The sequence below is a fragment of the Dasypus novemcinctus genome, chromosome 1 (genome assembly GCF_030445035.2).
Source record: "Dasypus novemcinctus isolate mDasNov1 chromosome 1, mDasNov1.1.hap2, whole genome shotgun sequence".
NCBI lineage: Eukaryota > Metazoa > Chordata > Mammalia > Cingulata > Dasypodidae > Dasypus > Dasypus novemcinctus.
Genome location: NC_080673.1, coordinates 202,139,305 through 202,160,920, shown reverse-complemented (window position 1 = coordinate 202,160,920; position 21,616 = coordinate 202,139,305). Strand labels below are relative to the sequence as shown.

The 21,616-nt window shown below is 50.8% G+C and overlaps 1 protein-coding gene across 2 annotated transcripts in view; it reads left to right on the top strand.

Annotated features, from left to right (window-relative positions):
- CRMP1 (collapsin response mediator protein 1) overlaps positions 1-21,616 on the top strand; it is a 72,458-nt gene that overhangs the window by 26,674 nt on the left and 24,168 nt on the right. For both annotated transcript variants that reach the window (XM_058301222.2, XM_058301224.2), the window contains exons 2-4: positions 2,484-2,572; positions 5,731-5,915; positions 9,854-10,018. In XM_058301222.2, coding sequence (XP_058157205.1) covers positions 2,484-2,572; positions 5,731-5,915; positions 9,854-10,018 — 439 coding nt within the window. The remainder of the gene's footprint in view (positions 1-2,483; positions 2,573-5,730; positions 5,916-9,853; positions 10,019-21,616) is intronic.

Here is a 21,616-nt window from a genome sequence, read left to right as displayed (position 1 = left end):
AAACAGCTTCCCTCTCTTTCTGGGGCCTCTGCCGTGTCGAATGGAGCCTTCTTTCCTTCCTCACGTGTCTGCTTCTGTGTTCACTTCCCAGGCTCCAGGATCAAAACTCCCACCTCCCTTCTCTCTAGCCTGGTTTCTTCTGAGTCTCCGCCCACCAAGGGGGTGGGGATGCAATGTCCTACTGACGCGGCCCAATCAAAGCCTTAATCATTATTTAATTGATTAAAAGTGAACCACCTGCATCAAATATAATCTAGTATGCCCAGAGGGACAGAGCAGTTTATAAACATAATCCGGTATCTATTTTTGGGATTCATACACAATATCAAATTGCCACACCTGGCTACTGTCTTTCCCTCACCCAAGAGATGAGAAACCCCTTGAGGCAGAGCCTGTGTTTTATTCACCATCACCTCTGCAGCTCCAAAATAATACAAAGAGTGAAGAAGCACCTGGGAAAAATTTCTTATCCCCCAAGAAATACAAATTGGCAAATATTATGATAACTGTATTAGCCAAAGGGGTGCTGATGCAAAATACCAGAAATCTGTTGGTTTTTATAAAGGGTATTTATCTGCGGTAGGAGCTTACAGATACCAGGCCATAAAGCATAAGTTACTTCCCTCACCAGAGTCTATTCCCATGTGTTGGAGCAAGGTGGCTGCCGACGTCTGCCAGGGTTCAGGCTTCCTGGGTTCCTCTCTTCCCAGGTCTTGCTTCTTCCTGGGCTCAGGGTTCCTCTCTTCCCAGGACTTGCCTTTCTTTCTTCACAACCAAGCTCCTATGTGTGTTTACCTACTGGGGCTCCAGCTCAAAACTCCAACCTCCCTTCTTTGTGGTGCATTTTCTTGGTGAGTCACCCTACTGACATGGCCCAGTCAAAGCCTTAATCATTATTTAATCAAGTAAGCCTCTGAATCCAATATAACCTAGTATGCCTAGAGGAAAAGACCAGTTTACAAACATAATCCAATATTTCTTTTTGGAATTCATCAATAATATCAAACTGCTACAATAACCAAGGATGCATGGTGGCCTGCTGCATGGCAGATTGGGGCAATGCTTTTGGAAAGCAATTTGGTCATATTTATTGAACGCTGTAAACAAGGTTTATGCCGTTTGACTATATGCTTCTGAGAATTTAGTCTAACAAAATAGTCCAAACTATGGGGAAGCTTTGTGCACAAAGATGTTCATTGTAGCATATGTATAATCCTGAGAAACTGGAAATAATTTAAATGCTGAACAATGGAGGTATAACTGAACAGTTTATTATATATCCATTAGATGGACTGTTTGTGGCCATTTAAAAATTATGGTATGAGGAACATGTAATAACTTGGGTGCGCTTATGGTAAAATATAAAACAGGATGCAGTCGTGTGGGTTTCTGGCTCCTAGAATTCATCACCCTCTTTGTGCTGCTGGACCTTGGCATGTCAGTTCTCTCTGCCAAGAACACTCATCATTTACCCTCCCCGGCCTTCTCCCCCAGCCATTTGGTCCAGCGCTCACTACTTATTTTCCAAATCTGATGCCCCAGGCAAGGCTGGCAGCCCTTTCACTGTGCTCCCATAGCAGATGCCCCTCCGGGCTCTGCCTGGGACCCCCAGTACCCACTCTGTCTTGGTAAACCTCTGGCTTTCTGTCCACTATCAGCTCCCGGACAGCAGATGCCAGCTGGAGCCCTGGTTCCTCTGCTCCTTGGAGCCCGGCCCCGGGCGTGGCGCTGAGGTCAGACATCTGTTGGGTGCATGGATGTGTTGACAAGTGTGGAAAAGAGAGAAATGGGTGGAGAGCACTATTGGAATGTCCAAGGAGGTTGTGGTGGGCAAGCAGGGTTTGTTTTTTTCCTTTTGTTATCTTTTAGATTTTTTCTTGATTTTTTATTACTATATTCGGTAATAATGCCTTGAGAAATTCCTGTTCTACAGATGACTCAAGTCTCTGCAATAAATACATGATATTAAAAAGGGAGGAGGGACCAGTAGAGATTTCAATGGACTGCAGAGAACTATGAACCGGCGCAGTGTGGGGACTTTGGGTTCTGGTTCAAACCAACCAACTGTAAACAGTCAATTTTGAGACAGTTAAGGACAAGTGACCCTGGACTGGCTATTAGCCGGTAGGAAGGAATTAGTGTTAATTGGGTGAGTTGGGATAATGACTGTGGTTATGTTTATTAAACATTCCTTATTGGTTAGAGATGTACTAAAGTAGTTAGGGGTAGAATAATGTTGGGGATTTGTATGACACTTCAGCAAAAACAAAATGAAACCAAAGTCTTCTTGGGGGGAGAAAAGGTGAAACAAGAAGGAAATTGTTGAAATTGTTGAATCTGAGTGACGGTCATAGGGGACTATTTATGTCATTTCTTTCCTTTTGAAAATATCTGCAACTTTTTTGGTTACAAATGACAAACAAAGAAAAGCCCCTCTTCTGGCCTTCCCCCGATGACACTGAATGCTTTGCTTTGCTTTTCAGAGTGACCGGCTCCTCATCAAAGGTGGACGGATCATCAACGACGACCAGTCCCTCTATGCCGATGTCTACCTGGAAGATGGACTTATAAAGTTGGTTGACCCACAGGGGTGCTCGGAATTCTGCTTTAGAAGCTCCCCGCTCCCCTCGGCTGCCTGGCCCTTAGATGGAGCTGCAGCCCGCTGTGCTACCCCAGTTCCTGGGAATGTCAGGAGTAGAGGTCCCCAGAGGGGCTAGGGGGGGATAATTCCAAAATGCATGCAGAGGGTGGGCTGGCTCGCATGGCATGCGCCCTGTGCTGGGCTGGCTGCTGCACCCCTCTGCAGGCACCTCACTGAAAGCGCACACTCACCCCGTAAAACACAGGCTCTGCTCCCTGTTTAATCGTGGTGGAAGTGGGGTGGCCAGTGAGGCTAAGCAGCTTTGCCCCTAACTTGCTCTGGGGCCTGGCACAGAGCCTGGCACCGAGTAGGTGGCCAGGATGCTGTTTATGTCAAAGCGTCAACCAGTGGGTCTCGACACGCTACATGCGGGGACCCTGTGGCCAAGGTCCCATCTGGAACCAGGAAGGAGGGGATAAAGGCAGGTTGGGTGGTGAGGGGAGACGTATGAAAACTGCAGTTTTCTAACTCAACAACTCCATGGATACAGAGAATCCAGCCATGGGGTGAACCCACCCTCTGGGTGGGACTTCTGGGGTTCCAGGGCAGAACAGGTGAAACACACCTGCAGATCTTTATGGGATCACCACCCCCCAAGCCACATGTTGCCCACGGTTTGGACTGCCTACTACTTCCCTCGCCTTAGTCCCCAGGATGTATACAGGGCAAGTGGTCATTGGTCGAGCTGCATTTATCAAGTGCTTGCTGTATGTATGAACCCCTGCAGGCTTAGGACCCTGGCTCACTTGATTGTTGCAGCAATATGCAATTTCCAATGATCCAGTATTTGTGAGTGCCTCTTATTCAGATACCCCTTTTTGTGTTAAGTTCTGTTGTAAGTGCCAGCGCTCCTTTTCCTGCCTCGTTAAGCAGAACAAGTGGCTGGGTGAATGCCTTGGGAGTTAGCCGAGGGGCCGTGCCGGCAGCAGTCCTCCCTGGCTGGGAAGTGTGGGCAAGGGAGTGACCATGCGGAGACCACCTGGTGCACAGACAAGCAATTATTTTGCCTCAGTGTGATCAAACCCCAAGAATCCTTTTCTTTTGTGGCCATGTGCCAGTTGTTTTTTAAAACCTCTCCAGCTATGCTTTGTGCGAAATTAATTATGAGTCACGGAAGGTTCCATTCAGTTCACTCAGCTTTAGTGAATCAGCACTCATCACTGAAGTGCCTTCTGAGTCTCCCAGGTCGCGGGGGGCGGGGGAGGGAGGGACACACTCATTCCCTGAGCTGCCTTTCTCCTCCTCCTTCCCTTGGGCTCTTGGGCCCCATGCGCTGGGCTGTCCTCCTAATTCACTGGGGGTCCCCATTGGTTTAGCCCTGGAGAACCTTTCAATGGAGACCCATCCCTCACGTGCTATGTGACCTTGACCAGCCACTGCACCCCTCTGAGTTTCATTTTCTCTTGTCAATGTAAATACTTCCTGCCTCCCGGGGTTGTGGGCAAGAGATTAGAGAAGCTTTGTAAAGAGCGACCTGGTAGGACTGCGCCCCTGACAATTGTACTTGGCCTCCGAGTCACAGACCCGCAGCAGACCTGGCTGTGCTTTCTCCTCCCCGCATGTCATTGCCCACGGGCGCTGAGTGTTCAAGCGGCGCCCCTCCTCATCTCGCAGTGCCCGTGCTCTTGCCGGCTAAGTGTTTGAACTTGATCCTGTCTTCTTGAAATGCCGCCGTGAGCGTTAGATGAGGTCATCCGTGAAGGACTTGGAGCAGCACCTGTTCCACGGTCAGCAGTTTTTCCTCCAAGGTTAGGGTGTCCCCTTCAGAGCCTCCCTTCAGCTCCTGGCCTGAGCCCGCGTGTTTGGAGAGGGCTGGTGGAAGGATGGGGCAAATCAGGCCGAAAGTTATGGTGGGAAGGAGTTGGTGGCTGGTGCATAGGGTGGTGGCAGGGGCGGCATTGCCCGTAGTTGCTCCCTTTGTGCCTGGCACATGGGCTTGTTTCCAATTTTAGGAAGGGCAACGTGTGTTGCCCCAATTCTGCAGAGGAGCCCAGGCAGAGTCCCCAGACCTCTTGCCTGCATCCAACTCGCCTGGGCCAGCCCCTCCCAGGGGTCCAGAAGAGCCCCGAGAGCTTGGCCGCCTCGTGCATGCGTTCTCTTCGAGGCCTGACGCTCTGCTCACTGAAACAATATTTGCCCCTGTCTTTGCTACTGGCATTTTTAGGGGACTTAGAAAAACAGATACTGCTGCCTAAATCCAGTTGGACTTTTTAAAAACTAAAAGTTGCTTGTGGCTGATTCTAATGCTCTCAGCTGGCCATTGACCTTGGAAAGCGGCAGAATACCCAGCCTGGCTGCCTCTCTTGCCCCCCCAGGCACCCAGACATGGACCCCAGGGCTTCCTACAGATCAAACCCCACCCTGCCCCGGTCATCTGAGCAAGTCACCCGCAGACACCATGGGGCAAGCCTTCTGTTTCCTAGGCTTCCTCCCCGCACCCTTGGAATTCTACCCCCTGGACGAAGTTGGCAAGCACCTGGCATGTTGGGGAACAGATGTGATCATTAGAGTTCAGGAAAGTTCTTCCTGCAGCGTGAGTCCCTCACAGCGCATCACTGGCTCTGTCTCGTGGATGCTGGGAGAGGTTAGGAAGCTCCCTGAGGCCAGCGGTCCTGCACGTTGGCCTGAGAGGAGAACTTGGGTGTCTTGGCTCTGCAAGCTCGCAGGAGAACGGGAGCTTCTCCCCCTGCCTTGCTGCCTCTGCAATCGCTCCCCTCTTGTGCCTCTTCTTGTGGTCCCTGAGGGCAGGCATGCATCAAGTGGTCTAGAGGGGCAGCTGTGCAGAGGACCCTTTGCCACTTGATGGAGACGCTGGTCTCATCCTCTGCTGGATTCAGCTCTGCCACCACCTCCTGCCCCCCAGCCCTCTCTGCTGTGCTGGGTGGCAACCGTCTGCCTGCGTGACTTTCTTTCCCATTAGATCGTGAGCTCCTTGAGGACTGGGACCCCCACCCCGAGTGGTCTCTCTATCCCGTATCACGTAGGGCCTTGCTGAGAAATGTTTATTTCCAGAGTCAGAGTCCCACACTGGACTGCCCATGCTATTTTTCTTTAAAAAACCAAAGGCTGTCTCTGCTGTTTGGTTCCAGGCAAATAGGGGAGAATTTAATTGTTCCTGGTGGCGTGAAGACGATTGAGGCCAACGGGCGGATGGTTCTCCCCGGAGGTATTGATGTCAACACGTACCTGCAGAAGCCCTGTCAGGGGATGACTGCAGCCGACGACTTCTTCCAGGGGACCAAGGCGGCCCTGGCCGGCGGGACCACCATGATCAGTGAGTGGCACCAGTCTTAGCGATGCCTTCGCGACATCGGCTGTGTGTTCTCTTCTTGCCAGATCACCAGCAATGCCACCAACGCTTTCTATAAACCAGGCGCGTGGCTCAGGGCATCGATTAATTTCAGTGTTTTATGAAGCATATTTGGTGTGTCATGGGTGGTACACAAGGTGACTTTATAGGCAATAGGGATGTTGAAAAAAATGTAATTGCTTGAATATGTATTGAAATAAAAATAACTGGCACATCATGGATAGTATTGTTTTGGTTGCATTTGAAGTCAGCATTTAGAATTCTAAAAATTGTGAATTGAGTAAAAAGTATTAACTAATAATAGTGGTTTTATGGAAATAAAGCAAAAAATCCTGCACGTGGCATGCAGATGGCTAAAGTTTTGGAACCAGTGACGTAGGTATTCTTATGACAGCAGGGTAATGGAGGCTCAGCCCAAGGATGCACCACTGGGAAGTGGTTGTATTTGTCAGTATGGCTGTAGTCATGCTGTGATAGTGCTGCATAACAAACAGTCCCCAAATCCCAAGCAGTGTCTGTTTTCCTTACTGAAGGATCTGTGGGAGCCCAGGAGGGGCTCTGCTTCAGGCTGTGGATTGGGTTCAGGTGGGCACTGTAGTCTTCAATTCTAGAGGCAATGAGTACTCAGTCTTGGTCATCCCATGGTGGGTGGCAGGAGTGCAAGAGGGGTCTGGCAGAAGCTTGCCTCTCCTCTTACCACCTCGTCTCTTCACTTACACGCTGTCACTTCTGCCCATGTTCTTTGAACCAAAGCAAGTCACACGTCAAAGCCCAAAGTCGGTGGAAGTGCGCTCTACCCACGGCGAACCATGGCGAGGGCGGGAACAAGAAAAACTGCAGACCAACACTGCCAGTTCTCTGGGAAGCCAGACGTTTCCCTACTGCCCTATGTGGCCTGCAAAGCTGCTTTTTCTTGCATGTTACTGTGATAGGTGATTTTAATGTTCCTGCAACTGTTAGGCTATTCAATTCCAGGTGGCTGGGCCCTGCGCTAGCCTAGCCCTGCCCACCTCTCCCCATCCTAGGAGTCCCTTTGAAGTCCATTCTGTGGCTGTTAGTCACCCACTGTGGGTGGGGCTGGTGCGTCCGAGCTGCCCCGAGCCCCTGAGCTGGGAGGGTGTGGCTCCACTCATGGGACATGCACTCTCCTGTCCCGGCTTCCAAAAGGCACCCCATGGGTCTGCTGCTTGGGGCAGTGGGAGGCGCCCAGTCCTGGCACCTGGGTCGACTTGGACTTGATCGCGTTTGCCAGGGTTGGAACCTGAGTGCTGCCCCTTGGTGACTGCACAGCTGTGGGCAGGCACTTCACCTCTCGGAGCCTCAGCTTCCTCATCTGGAACTTGGGCTTTATAGTACGAGCTGCCTTGAGTTGCTGGATAAACGTGTGGGGTTCCTTGGTGCCCAACGTGGCATGTGGTCAGCTTTTTGGAAGGATAAGTACGGGTGGTTCAGAGAGGTGGAGAAGGCAGGTCCAGCCTGGGGCAGGGGGAGCCCTGGAGAGGAGCCAGGGTCCTGGGCCCCATCTAGCTCCCTCCCATTCCTCGCTCTGCTACAAAATCACCAGCAGGGCCACAGCAAGGGCTGTGTGAATGGCAGTGGGGGGCTCTGGATCCCCACCCCATTTCTTTACTCCTTTATTCGGGCCACTCTGCACCGGGCCTGTGCTAGGCAGTGGGGAGAGAATGAAGAAAAGCCGACGTGATGCTTGTTCAGAAGGATTTCAGCCCAGTGGGGCGTCACTAATCACCCCCATATGGGGCTCTCCTCTCCACCAGGTGCTGCACAACACAGGTGCAAGACACCTTGCACTTCAGGGTGGGGGGTGCAGGGAAGGTTCCCTGGGGCAGTGACATTGGCTCAGGGACTTAGGGGTGAGTGAGTCACGAAAGTGATGAGGGGAGATGGAACAGAACTTCAGGGAGAGGGCCCAGCAAGCCCAGGGGTGGGCAGGGCCACCTCATGTGAAAGAGACAGGAAGAAGGCCTGCGAGGCATGGGACAGAGAGTGGGTGGTGGACAATGTGACCTGGAACGAGGCAGAGCCTGGAGGGTGCTGGCTCAGTGGCCAAGGTCAGAATTTTGGTCTTTTCCACATGGGCAGTGGGCAGCTATGAGGGATCTTAAGGAATGTTTTGGGGCCTGAAAATATCAGATCAGAAAAGCGGGACCAGATTGGATGGGGTGGACCAGTTGGGAGGTGATGGCGGTAGATCAAGTAAGTGATGGAGGTGGCTGGGATTTGGGGAGTGGTGGTGGAGTTAGGCAGAAGTGGACAGCTCCAGGGCTACTGAGGAGGTACATCAGCAGGACCTCATCGTGGATTAACTGTGGGGTGACGTGAAAGAAAGAAAGTGTCAAGGGGAGACTGTCTGCTTCTGCCTTGTGGAGCGTAGGGATGGCGGGAGCCCTCACAGCTGGGGGTGCAGAGTTAAGGAGACGGGTTTGGGAATGGGATGGGAGAGGGGATGATACTGCTTGAGGTTTTGGACATTCCAAGTTTGAGGAACTTCCAGTCATTCTTGTGGAGAGGTCAAGGAAATAACTGGATTAAGATTTCTGTAGCTCAGAAGGAGCAGTAAATTTTAACCAGCAGGGGCATAGAAAGTTCTAGCACTAAGCAATGAGGCGCTCCCTACTTAAATGGCAAAGTAAAGGAGGAAGGGTCTGTAGGGAGATTGAGGAGAAATAGCCCAAAAGTAGGGGAAGAGTCAGAAGGATGTGTTGACAGGGGAAGGCAGGGAAGAACAAGTTTGAAGATGGAAAGGTGATTCACTGCACCCATAGCCCTAAGAGGTCAAGTGCAGTGAGCACTGGTAGTGTTCATTAGGTTTACAGACACGAAGGTCAGATTAGCAAAGGCTGATGCTTTTGGATGCATGGAGGAGTGAGTGGGTGGAGGTGAGCAGAGGCAACAGCTTACAGATGTTTGGCCATGAAGGGTGGATGTAGGGAGACACGGGGCAGTAACTAGAGGAAAATGGAAAGTCGGGTGGTGTTTATGAAAACAGGGGCTCCCCCTTTGATCAGCTTCACATTTAAGGTTTTATTTGAAAAAGGAACGATGGGGCTAACGTATTTTTGGTCTCTAAGGCCTCTTTCATCTTGTCACTCTGTGCCAAGGGAGCAGTGTGGATTGTTGGGTAGGAGTTAAGTTTTGCATCCGGCAAGTCTCCCTTGCAAGCTTCTCCCCTACTGCTTACTAGCTGTGTGACCTTGGGCAAGTTCCTTACCCTCATTGAGCCCCAGTTTCTTCATCTGCAAAATGAAGATATTGTTGTTCACTTAATGGAATGGCTGTAAGGATTCAATGGGACTTTACATAAATTTATGTAAAGTCATTGTTAGTTGTATCTGACAATAGGAAGCATAAAATAAATAGTTATATGATGGTGGTGGTGGCCATAATGATAAAACAATGGTGACAATCATAACGATGAAGAATTAAGACAGTGGTGAAGGGGTCACTGTAGATGGTTCTGGCAATGATGGTGACAATGCTGGTAACATTGACAGTGATGGGTGTGGGGGTGATGATGAAAGGCATAGTGACGATGAGGATGTTGACCTTGATGATGAAGGTGGTGGTGATGGGATGATGGTGGTGGTGATGGTGTTGATGTTGATGATATTGGAGATGATGGTCATGGTCGTGATGATGATGGTGATGATAGTGACGATGATGATGATGGTGGTGGTGATGGTGACAATGATGGTGATGGTAGTGATGATGGTACTTCATGGTGATGTTGGTACTGATGATGGTGATGATGGTGACAATTATGGTGATGATGGTGGTGATGATGATGGTGGTGGTGGTGATGCAACTCAGAAGATGAGTAAATCTTGCTGGAACAACTTGAGTCCTAAGCAGCTTTGGAATGTGACACCTTTTTCTTGCCCCAGTTGACCATGTTGTTCCTGAACCTGGGTCCAGCCTGCTCACCTCCTTTGAGAAGTGGCATGAAGCTGCTGACACCAAATCCTGCTGTGACTACTCCCTCCATGTGGACATCACAAGCTGGTGCGACGGCGTTCGGGAGGAGCTGGAGGTGCTGGTGCAGGACAAAGGTCAGTTAAAGCTTCAGAATGGGGCGGGGTTCTGGAATCCCTGGTTCTGTGGTGAATCCAACTATGTGGAATTAAAAGTCCCTTTATCTGCGTCTGCTGGGAGCCCATCTCTGAGCTGTGTCCTCCTGCCTAAAGAACAATGGGAAGCAGGCTACCCTCCTGCAGGAGCCAGTCCTCTTCTGCTTTAAGCTCTTTGCAGGTATCCTCTTGTTGACCTAAGAAGGCCTGGTTGCCTTAACATGCCATGCACGGGCCGCCCTGATCTAACCTTGCTTTCTTTTCTTGGCTCATCTCCCTCTTCTATTATAAACTCATTCTGGTACTTGTTTTCCTGGATGCTTTCCCCAAAACCTGCCACATCTCTGGGCCTTTGTTCAAGCCATTACCCCACCAGGAATGGCCTTTCTTTTTCTCTGTCAAAATCCTACTCTTCTCCCCTTTAAGACCCAGCTCCGATATCGCCTTCTCCAGTTTTCCCATCGGAACAGCTTCTTTCCTTGAACACCCAGTGCAGCTTACTTGGAACTCTCCTGAAGCACTCGTTCCATTCATTCTTGGATTCTGGAGCATTGGTTTCCTATCTGGCTCTTCCAGGAAACACTGAGCTCCATGAAGGAAGGGACTGTCTACACATCTACGGCCTCACCCTCGTGCTCCTCTGCGCTCACAGCAGCTGTCCCTACACGGTAGACACTTTACGATGTGCCCTTGACAACTACTTAGAATGGAGGTGAATTGACCCGAAGACACAAAAGAGGCAGAGAAGATAGAAGTGAATGAGTCAGGGCGTGAGCCATCATCTAGGAAAGAGACAGTCCGGGAGAGCTTTCCGAGGAGGTGGCATCAAATGGTGGTGCTTCAAGGACAGCTGGGATGGGTTTTCAATTTTCAAAATAAATGTGATATGGTTTCTCATTATACTACAAAAAGTCAGAGATTCGAGAGAAGGAAAATAGAATTATCTCTCTCCTACTTTCCCCCTCCCCCTCCCCCCAGTGCAATTTACAATTAACATCAAGGATTAACCCTTCGATCCCTGTCCATTTACAGAAACGTTCTGTAACGTATAGACTTGTGCCCTTGCTGGTATTTGGAATCTGGCTGTTTTCACTTAACATTTTATGAGTAGTCATTACTCTTCATTAATAACTTTTTAATGGCTCGTAATATGTGGTGTAACGGTTCATTTGCTTAGCTGTTTTCTTTTTATTGGGCACTTAAGGTTTCTATTTGTTTTATTATAAATTGTGTTATGGTGAACATCTTTGTATATACACGCAGGCTTTCATTTCTGATTTTTTTTTTAGATTTCCAGAAAGGTATTTTCTAGGTCACAGGTTTAATTTTTAACATTTCTCATATTTTTAGGAGCACACATGGGTTTTAAATGTCTACACAGCTTAAAATTTTTATGTAAGTTTTGAAATCAGTACATGCTTATTGAAAAAAGAAGTGTCTAAAGCAAAAGTGGCAATGTGGTTTTTATTTTTTCCAGATATTTTCTTATTTGTAAATATATATACGAAATTTTTGAATATGTATATACATATCCTATTGTTATATATACACATACATATATACATATAAGCTTTACATAAATGGGATCATAATGTGCATAACATTCTTTAGTATGTTTTGTTTTTGTTTTTTTAAAGTAATTTTTTTTTTAAGATTTATTTTTTATTTCTCTCCCCTCCTCCCCCCAGTTGTCTGCTCTCTGTGTCCATTCGGTGCATATTCTTCTGTGACTGCTTCTATCCTTAGCAGCAGCACCAGGAATCTGTGTCTCTTTTTGTTGCGTCATCTTGTGTCAGCTCTCCGTGTGTGCAGCGCCATTCCTGGGCAGGCTGCACTTTCTTTCGCGCTGGGCAGCTCTCCTTACGGGGTGCACTCCTTGCGCGTGGGGCTCCCCTATGCGGGGGACACCCCTGCGTGGCAGGGCACTCCTTGCGCGCATCAGCACTGCACATGGGCCAGCTCCACACGGGTCAAGGAGGCCCGGGGTTTGAACCGTGGACCTTCCATATGGTAGGCGAATGCTGTATCCATTGGGCCAAGTTCCCTTCCCTTTAATATGCTTTGTTTACCCCCAATAATATGTCTTGGACAACCAAGTCTCTCCATTTAGCCACTGTACAACCTTGGGCTAGTCACTCAACCTCTCTGTTCCTTAGTTTCCTCATCTGGAAAATGTAGGTAATAGAAATGTTGTTATGGAGATCAAATGACGGGCTCTATGTAAAGTGCTCGTGTCCGTGCCTGGCTCTCATTGTTCCGGGTAGTGTATACCTCAGGTCTCCTGCGTCCACTGTTTGGAGTACTGGGCTTTGTTGCTCTGGCTCCTATCAGTGGACCTGATAAAAGGTCTGTGTTGCCAGGGCTCTCCCAGCAGCCAACTCCATGGCCGCGATCAGCCCGCAGGAGGCGAGCATGTATGTGTTTCCAAGGGCTGGTCTAACAAAAAGGGCCACAAACTCAGCAGCTTAAAACAGTGCAGATTTATCGTAGCATTTTGGAGGTCAGAAGTCCCAAATCGACCTTACAGAGCTAAATCGTAAGACCGTGCTCCGTGTCAAATCACCTGGAGCTGGAGCCCCTGGAGGCTCTGGGGAGGAACTCCTTCCATGCCTCTTCCAGCTGCTTCCGTAGCTCCTGGCCCTTTCCTCCATCCCCAGAGCCTGCAAGTGCATCGCTCCTGCCTCTGCTTCCCTCCTCACAGCTCCTTCTCGACCTCTGACCCCCCTGCCTCCCTCTACTCCTGTAAGGACCCTTGAGATTTTACTGGAATCCTCTCCCTGTCTCAAGGTCCATGACTTTGTCATGTCTGCTCAGCCCCCTTTGCCATGGAAGGGGCCGCAGTCACAGGGCCCCGGGGCTGAGGGTGGGGCTATCTCTAGGGGACGCTCTGCAGCTGACCACCACGGTGGTGGGCTGAGCCCCCACGAGAGACGCGAGGTGGACACCGACCGCTCAGAACCCTGAGCGGCCTTCCGCGTGGCCCCAGGCGAGGGCCAGGGGGCCGGGGCTCCCCAGCTCTGTCGATTGGGCCTGGGGTGCGGGTCCCTCTGGGAAGGGGTGTGAGCCTCCAAACAGGGTGGGCAGCCGGGGGTGGTCTGCAGCTGGGGGGATGCCCGCCCCTGCCCCGGGCCGTTTCCGGCTGCTTGCTCCTCCTTGTGGGGGAGGCTGCTAGGCGGGCCCCACGTGTGCCGGCGCAGGCCTTTCTCTAGGGCGCGCAGCTGCAAGTGCGAGTGGGACTGGCGGAGGTGGGGGCACGGCAGGGAAGGGACGGCGACCATACGCACGGGCCAGTGGGGGACACCGGGGCCTGCTCCTGAGCTGGGGCGCGCAGCAAGTGCTGGGCCTCTCCTCTGACCTGGGGTCCCCCTCTAAAGCGGGCGGTTTCGCACTTCCCTCCCTGACACACGCACTTGTGCGCACGCGACTCTATAAGCACCACGTGCCTCACCCGAAGCAGAAGGATATGGAAAGAGCCAGGGGTCTGCGGGCCTGGGTTCAAGTCCTGCCTTTTCCTCTGGCTGTGCAACCTTGTACGTGTTGCCCCGCCGCCCTCTCCAAGCGCCCTCAGTGGCTCCCCGTGCCCCCATCCGTAGGAAGTCCTGGGTGCAGGGCTGCGTCAGGCTGGGCTGTGTGAGTGCCCCTCCCCCCAGGGCGTTTCTGTTGTCATAGCAACCCTGGGAGCTCGCAGTGCTCTTGGTCTGTACCATGATGAGCTCCTATGTCGCACTGGTCCCCGGGACTCTTGCAGGCGTGCCCTTCTGTACGTCCCCTAACCCTCCACGGGATGACAGAAGGGGCCCCCACCCCACCCCTATCCCCCTCCTGCTGTGGATAGAGGCCCCCCCAGTCCTTCAAGGGGAGCACAGGTGTGGAGGAGGGGGCACGTCCTTTCCCTTGGCCCAGTGCTGCTAATGCTGGGGGACCTTTGTTTGCACCCCGCAGTGGGGTGAGAGGGCAGGGCTGGGTCTGCAGCGGCCGGAAGAGGCAGCTGCTAACAGAGGAGTTTTGCACGGGAAGCGGCACTCGCCTGCCTGTCCCCCTTCTGGGCCCCGCCCTGGCCTCCTCCCTGCCTTCCTCCCTGCCCTCCCAGCCGTGGGTTCCCCCAGGTTGCAGCTTCAGACACTCACCCCCTTTCCTGCCACGGGCCTCAGCCTCCCTGAGGGACAGTCAGAATGAAATGGCCAATTCCTTCCTTTGTGGAGCAAGTGGGCAGGCTCAGGGGGCCACCAGCCCGCCCCAAGGTCAAACCTCGCGCTTCCGCTTGTGCTTGAGCCGCCGTTCCTGCCCGAAGCCTTTCCTGCTGGCTCTGGGGAGCAAGTGGCTCTGGGGAGCAGGGCTGGCCACCTCTCCAAGCAGGTGGTCCCTCCGAAAGCCCGCAGCCCCAGTGGGGTCAGGGTGCTCTGGGCTTGATGTGGCTGTCACTGTGGCCGCCTTGGGGTGAGGTGGGGCATATGTCCCTTTCTCAGGGTCCCAGCAGGCGGCAAGCTTCTCTATGGGGCTCAGTTCTCTCACCGGAAGCATGAGGCACTTGGATTAGACCTGATTCAGAACTGCCCACCGAGCACTAAGAAATCTGTGCTGCAGCCGGAGCCCTGCCCTAGACCCACCAGATCAGGGTCCCTGGGAGGGTGTGTCTTCAAAGCCCAGGGCCGGCCCTGACCTGACCCCCTGGGGCTGGTGTCCCCTGGGTCAGGAGTTCAAGCCCAAAGGAAAATCAACCTCCTGCAACCCCATGGCCCCAGGACCCTCCTCAGGCTTCCCTTCAAGTCCCCTGAGCCCTCTGCCCCTGGGTGGCTCAGAGAAGGGGCCTCTTCTGGGGTGATGGTGGATGAGGCGGTTGGGGTCCCTTCTAGAGTGGAGACGAGGAGAGGCGTTGCCCGGGGCGCGGGAAAGTCTGGCCTGCTTCCAGAGCCGTTGTCCTCGCCCTTTCCCTCCCGCAGGCCGGCTCTCGATGAGCATTGTTTTATGGGATCCCAAGTACACTCCACTAATTAGCGCACTCTGCTAAGAGTGCACTATCCTAATTAATTCCCTCTTACTCCTCAAGGGTCTATTTGAGCGTCACTTTCTCGGGAAGGCCTTTGCTGAAGCCCCTGCCTTCTCTGTGCCCCCTCCCCTCAAAACGCGAGTGTGATGAGTCGGCAAGCCCGGCCCAGCCTTCCCGGCCTCATGAGCCCACCTGCCTCCGGGGTCCTCCTGTAGGTGGACGTAGGAGATGGGCAGGGCTCCTCCCCGAGGGGCTCCCGGCTGCCACAGCTCATCGCCACCCATCCCCCGTGACCCGACTCAGACCCAAAGAGCACGTGGTGTCCCGGATGCCCACAGGTGGCTGGGGCCCACCGTGTCCCACCGGAGGTCATGGCCCTTCCCTGCCTTCTCTCAGCCAGGGGCGCTGCCACCCAGCGTTTGCTTCAGGTGGAAACCTGGGGGAGCCTCGTGCTGGGTGACCCCCTTCCCTGCCTCGCCCTCTTCCACCCGCTGGGTCCCGCTCGGCAGCTCCCGTCCGTCCACGGCTCTCCACCCCACGGCCCCTTCCCTGGCTGGGCCTTACCGGGTCCCGGCCAGATGCCCGCCTCAGCCTCGTCCCCCCTCCAAGCCTTTCTCCCCACAGCCTTCCATGTGGCTTTTGGAACAAGGCCAGCAGCCGGAGCCCTCCAGCAGCTCTGTGTTTTTCGCAGGATGAGATCCAAGCTGCCCCCTGGCTTTCAGGGGCTTTCTCGCCAGGAGCCCTGCTCACCTCTCCAGACGCATCTCACGCCCTGCCCCTCGTACCCGGCGCTCCGGGCCCCCCAAACCTGTCAGTTTGCTGTATCCATCAGGCCTTCTCTTATGTTCAGAGCATGCAAATGCCCTTCCCCTTCCTGATCCTCTCTTCCTCCTTTTTCTTACCCTTCTATTTGTGGCGGAGCTACAGCTTCCTCCAGGAAGCCTCCCCTGATGCCCCATTTCCAGACTCAGCGTCTGCCCTACAGCCCCGGTGCCTCCCCATCACAGGGTTCAGGATACAAAGTTGCATTGTCTGTTTCCTTGTTGATATTTGCCTCTCCCCCACCCCCAGAGGGCAGGGACTCCCCGTCTTCCAGCCACATGACCCTTGCCTGCACACACGAGACAGGCCACAAATATTTGTCAGCTGATTGATTTCCTGGAAGATGCTCTTATTAATCTCTGTATCCAAATATTGAGCATGTGCCTGGCACAGAACAAGCTCTCAGTGCCGTTTACAGCGTGACCAAATGGGTGGGGGACGGGACGAGGGCAGGGAGGGAGGGAGAGAAGGCAGGAAGGAAGGGGCCCGGCCTCCCGATTTAGTGCAGCTCTCTCAGGTCAGAAGGGCGCTCTTGGGAATGGTGGCGTTCTCACGATTGTTGAAAACCGGGTGCAGAGAGTTTTCAGGACAGGAAATCCGCTGGGAGCTCGTTCAGTCTCTTCCTCTATTTTTAGAGATGGGGAAACTGAAGTCCAGAGAGTGTTAATAACTTTCCTGGCATCACACAGGACAGGCTTTCCTGACAGAGCTGCTGCTAGCACTTTCGGTGTCTCAGTGGGACTTGGGAAGACATACCCTCCCCAGACAGACCAAGTGAACAAGAGTCCTTGTGCCAGGGCTCAGGCTTGGCAGGAGGGACTCAGGCTTAGTGGGAGAGACTCAGGCTTGGTGGGACGGACTCAGGCTTAGTAGGAGGGACTCAGGCTTGGTGGGAGGAACTCAGGGTTAGTGGGAGGAACCCAGGCTTAGTGGGAGGAGCCCAGGCTTAGCAGGAGGGGCGCAGGCTGGGTTTCAGCACCCTGGGGAGCTCTCTGAGCTGAGAGTTCTCCAAGGGCCACCACCCAGCTCCTGGTCTCCTTCCTGCCAGGTGCTCCTTCCACTCTTATTTAGGCTGGGAGAATGCCAAGTTCAGGGATCTGGCATTCGGAACTCGAATCAGTTCTTTGATCCATCAATCTCTGGTTGTTTTAGGAGTCTCAAAGCATAAGAAGTCACTCTGAGACAGGCTGTTGCCGAGGTGGCGTGTGGACTTGGGGGAGGATGGCTGTCCCTCGGGGTGGGATTCATGATAACCACTGAGAAGGGGGTCCTGCTTGCCATTTCTGCCACTTCCCCAAGCACGATTAATAATAGCTCAGATTTGTCAGATGTGTCAGCAGCATTTCAGTCTCGAGATAGAGGCCTTGACTCAGAAACTACTCAAAGGGGGAGAAAAAGAAGCTGTTGGGAAGAGGAAAGCAGCTCCCTAGGTTCAAGGGGTGGGGAAATTGACTCTGCTTCTTGAGAACTCCTGCAAAGTCTTCATAGACATTTGAATTTGCCAGTCCGTTCTCTTCCTGGCACCTATCTCCATGTGAAATTATCCTATTCCCTCCTTTGTTAATTGCTCGCCATCCCCTCCAGCATGTAGGCAGGGACCCGTCTATCTCTGCAGCTGTATCTCTAGCTTCTGGAATGGTGCTTCATGCATAGTAAGTACTCAGTGAATATTTGATGAATGAGAAGATAAATATTCCATGAAAAATGTGCCTAGGGTCCAATATGCTTGATAACTGCTCCTTGTTTATTCTCTTCTGCAATATTCGTAATGCACCTTATCACGCTAAACTCTATGAGACGGCCTGCCGCAAAGAAGCCTGCTCATTGTTGATGAATTTGGTTTTTCTTCATCCAGTATAGAAAGTGACATCCTTGGGCTAGATTGTAAACAGTGAATCCCTCCGGAGCTGGGCTTGAGCAAAAGAAAGCAAGTTCCCCTGAGTGACCTGGGGGTGTGTCTGAGGGGCCCATGCCCGCGGTGTCTTCTTCTCTGCCTTTGTCTTCCAGCCAGCTCCCTTCTCACTTCTCACTCTCGACTGCGTTCTCGACGTCCTCATCCCCTGTGGTGGAACTCCACAGCCCTCCTCTGGCTCTATGTCGCTTCTGATTCAGAGCCCAGCAGGTGTCCTTGGGTAGCGGTTAGACTCAGCCCCACACCCTGGTCCAGATTAGCATGTGCCAGTTGCCCAGTCCTGGACCCACCATCTGTGGTCTGGGGTCACGTTGCATGAACACGGCTGCTTCCCAGTTACCGCGTGTCTAGGGGAAGAGGAGAGACAGAAATTGCCAGATGGTGTAAGAAAGTGCCAGAAACTGGAGGCCTTTGGGAATGCGTTCACCACTGTCTTAGTTTGCCAGAGATGCTGTGACAAGTACCACACAATGGGTTGGCTTAGCAACAGGAATGTATTGGGCCATGGTTACTGAGGCTAGATGTCCAAAATTGAGGCATCAGCAAGCCCATGCTTTCTCCCTGAAGTCTGGAGCATTCTCATGCTGACTTGCCCCAATCTTTGGGGTTCCTTGGTTGCATCTCTACCTCTGTCACGTGGCCACCTCTCTCTCCTCTCTGGCTTCTGACCTCTGGCTTCTTCTGTTTACATCCAAATACCTCTCATTTTTAGACCTCCAGCTCCATCGATTAAGGCCTGTTCTGATTCCCTTTGGCCATACAAGTCATAACACCTTCAGAAGGTCTTATTTACAAATAGGTTCACACCCACATGGACATGGATTAAAACTTGAACTTGTCTTTTGTGGGGGAGATGAGTCAATCCCAACAGTCCACACTCTCTGGTTCCCCAAAAAACATGTTCTTCTTGGTACCCATGACCTCTGTTTTCCTTCCAACTTTTCCCTCCTGGAATGGGAATGTCTATCCCATGCTTGCCCCCACCCTTGTACTTTTGAAGTGGATAACTTGTTTCTAGGTTTCTCAAGTCCACAGAGGAATTTTGCCCCAAGATGGGCCACACCCACAGATTTTACACGTGTATGTTTTATTAGGGACATTGTAAACTTACAAAACAATCGTGCACAATGTGCAGAATTCCCATACATTCTCCCTCCACCAACACCTTACCACACCCATAGATTTTGATGAGACTTCGAACTTAGATTTTTTACTACGTCTTTAGGACTTTTGGGATTTTGCATATGGGTGAAACCTGGCAGGACAAATTCCCCTTGATTCCAAGGTCTCAGAATCTGGCGGTCAGTGCTTTGTTCTGTAGGCTTGCTGGGGTAGCAGCCTCACCTTTCCAAGTGCTGGGGCAGCAGCCGCACCCTCCCAGGACACCTGGGCCCCACCCCATCTAAGCGTTAGGTTGGTGGCCTCAACCTCCCCTAACATTGGGGTGGAAGGCCGGCTCCTCCAAACACTGAGGCAGAAGCCCTTTTCTCTTGGGCCAAGATGTCTCTTTGGCCAGGCCTCTACTTCCGTGGTTCTGCCTGTGGAGTCATTTTTCCTTCAGTTTGTCCATCCCTGTCCCTTTTCGTCCAGGTTGGATGTGCCTCTGCTCATATAAAATTCTCAAAACTTTGTCAGTTTGTATGCAGTTCAAGGGGGTCCGAGTTAGCAGACTAAAAGGCCTTCTACAGCTCCTTCCTGGATAAAAGTATTTCCAGTTTGACTTCCTCTGAGATGGGTGACTGGGTCCCTGAGTCATATGCCCATCTTCTTAGCAAAGGGGGGTTCAGCCAAACCCTTGCACAGAGCCCTGTTTTTGGGAGGTCGCCTCCCAGACGCTCTCGGAGGTCTCTGATAGAGCTGCTTCCATCTGTAGTCTGAGTACACAATCTGGATAGGCTGAGAATTTTCCAAGTCATCCATTTCTAGTTCCTTTGAGCTTAAAAGTTCAGTCCCCAGTTTATCCCTTTCTTTTCTCCTTTTACTCTAAGCTGCAAGGTGAAGTCAGGCCTCACCTCGCACACCTAGCTTGGAAAGCTCTTCGGCTAAACATCCAAGTTCATTGCTTACAAGTTCTGTGTTCCATCTGATAGCGGAACACAATTTTGCCAAGTTTTCTGTCCCTCTATAGCAAAGATTGCCTTTTCTACAGATTCCAGTAATACATTCATCACTTCCTTCTAAGGCCTCACTGGAAACACATTTAAGTCCATTTTTCTCCCAACGTTCTGTTCATGACGATATATGTATTCTTTAAGACAACAGAGACTTTCTCTGTAACTCTCTTTACAGCAACCTAGGCTTTTTCCATCAAGTGCCTTGAAATTCTTCCAGCCTCTGCTCACCAATTCCAAATCCACTTCTACACTTTTAGGTATTTCTAAGAGCAACAGCCCAGCCTCAGTACCCAAAATGGACTTAGTTTCCCAGGGCTGCTGTGAAAATACCACAAACTGGTTGGCATAACAACAGGTATTTATTGGCTCATGGTTTCGGAGGCTAAAAGTCCAAAATCAAGGTGTTGGCAAGGTCATGCTTTCTCCCAAAAGTCTGTCGCCTTCTGCTGCTGGTTTGCCTCCACCTTTGGGGCTCCTTGGCTGTGTCCCTGTCTCCATGACATGGCACTCTCTCTCTCCTCTGTCATCTTCCGACGATGTCTGAATTTCCTCTCTTTATAAAAACCTTCAGTAATATAGATTAAGGCCCTATTTACAAATGGGTTCACACCCACAGAAACACAGATGAAGACTTGAGTGTGTCTTTTGTGGGGGACATGATCCAATCCCCAATAACAACCCAGTAGGAATTCTATACAGTCTCGTTGAAGTGGTGTTCCATGGAATATTCTTGAGGAAAAACTGGGATGATGGCATTTGTGAATTTAGGAAGTTTTGAGAGTGTCAGGACTTACTGTATTTCCACGAGGATTTATTGCCCATAGTAAACTTAACCAGAACAAGAATATTAAAACATTTAAAACTCCTGGTATGTATTGCCAAATTGCTTTTCTAAGCAATTGTACTTACCTGACTTGTGCCAGTTGGCATCACTTGCCATGTAAGAGGGGCTCATTTTGATGCACATATATTAGCAGTGAGTAGCATATTTTAAAATATAGCACCATATTGAGGTTTTTAAATTTTATTTTTTGTGGTTTTAATATGAATTACTTTGATTATAAATACCAAATCTTTTTCTCATCCTTATTAGTTAGCTATTTACTTCTTTTTTCTTAAATGATCTAAAAATATGGTTTGCCTTTGCTTCCTGTGTGTTTGCTTTTATTTTAATCTTTTTATTATAAAATAAAAGACAGATACAGAAAACCATGCAAATTAAGTACATGGCTTCATGAATTATTATAAGATGTATCCCACTGAGGCCAAAAAGTAGAATTTTACTAGCTCCTTCTATGGGTCCTTTGAAATTACAACTCCTTCATTCCACCTAAAAGTAGACATTTTTCTAGTGTTTTAAAAATAAGATTATTTTTAAGCACTGTAAAATTTTTACCAATACAACTTTTCAAGTTGGTTTGATTTTATTGAGTTTTTTAAATTAACTTACAGAAAGTTTCTACTTATAACAAGTTAAATCTATGATAATTTTTCATGCTAGCTTCTAATCTGAGAGACCTTCACGCTACCCCAACCCACCCCTTCCCCTAGGGAACCAGTTCTTAGATATATTTATTAATTCTACTATGCCTCTGCTTTCTAATTCATTGTTTCTGGGGTTACTTGTTTGTTTTTGTTATGTTTTTTACTTCTAATTTATGGTGGACTTTATCTTGAAATTTCTTATGATAGAAACTTACTTGATTTATATATTACCCCCACCCCTTTAAAAAATAGTGATACAT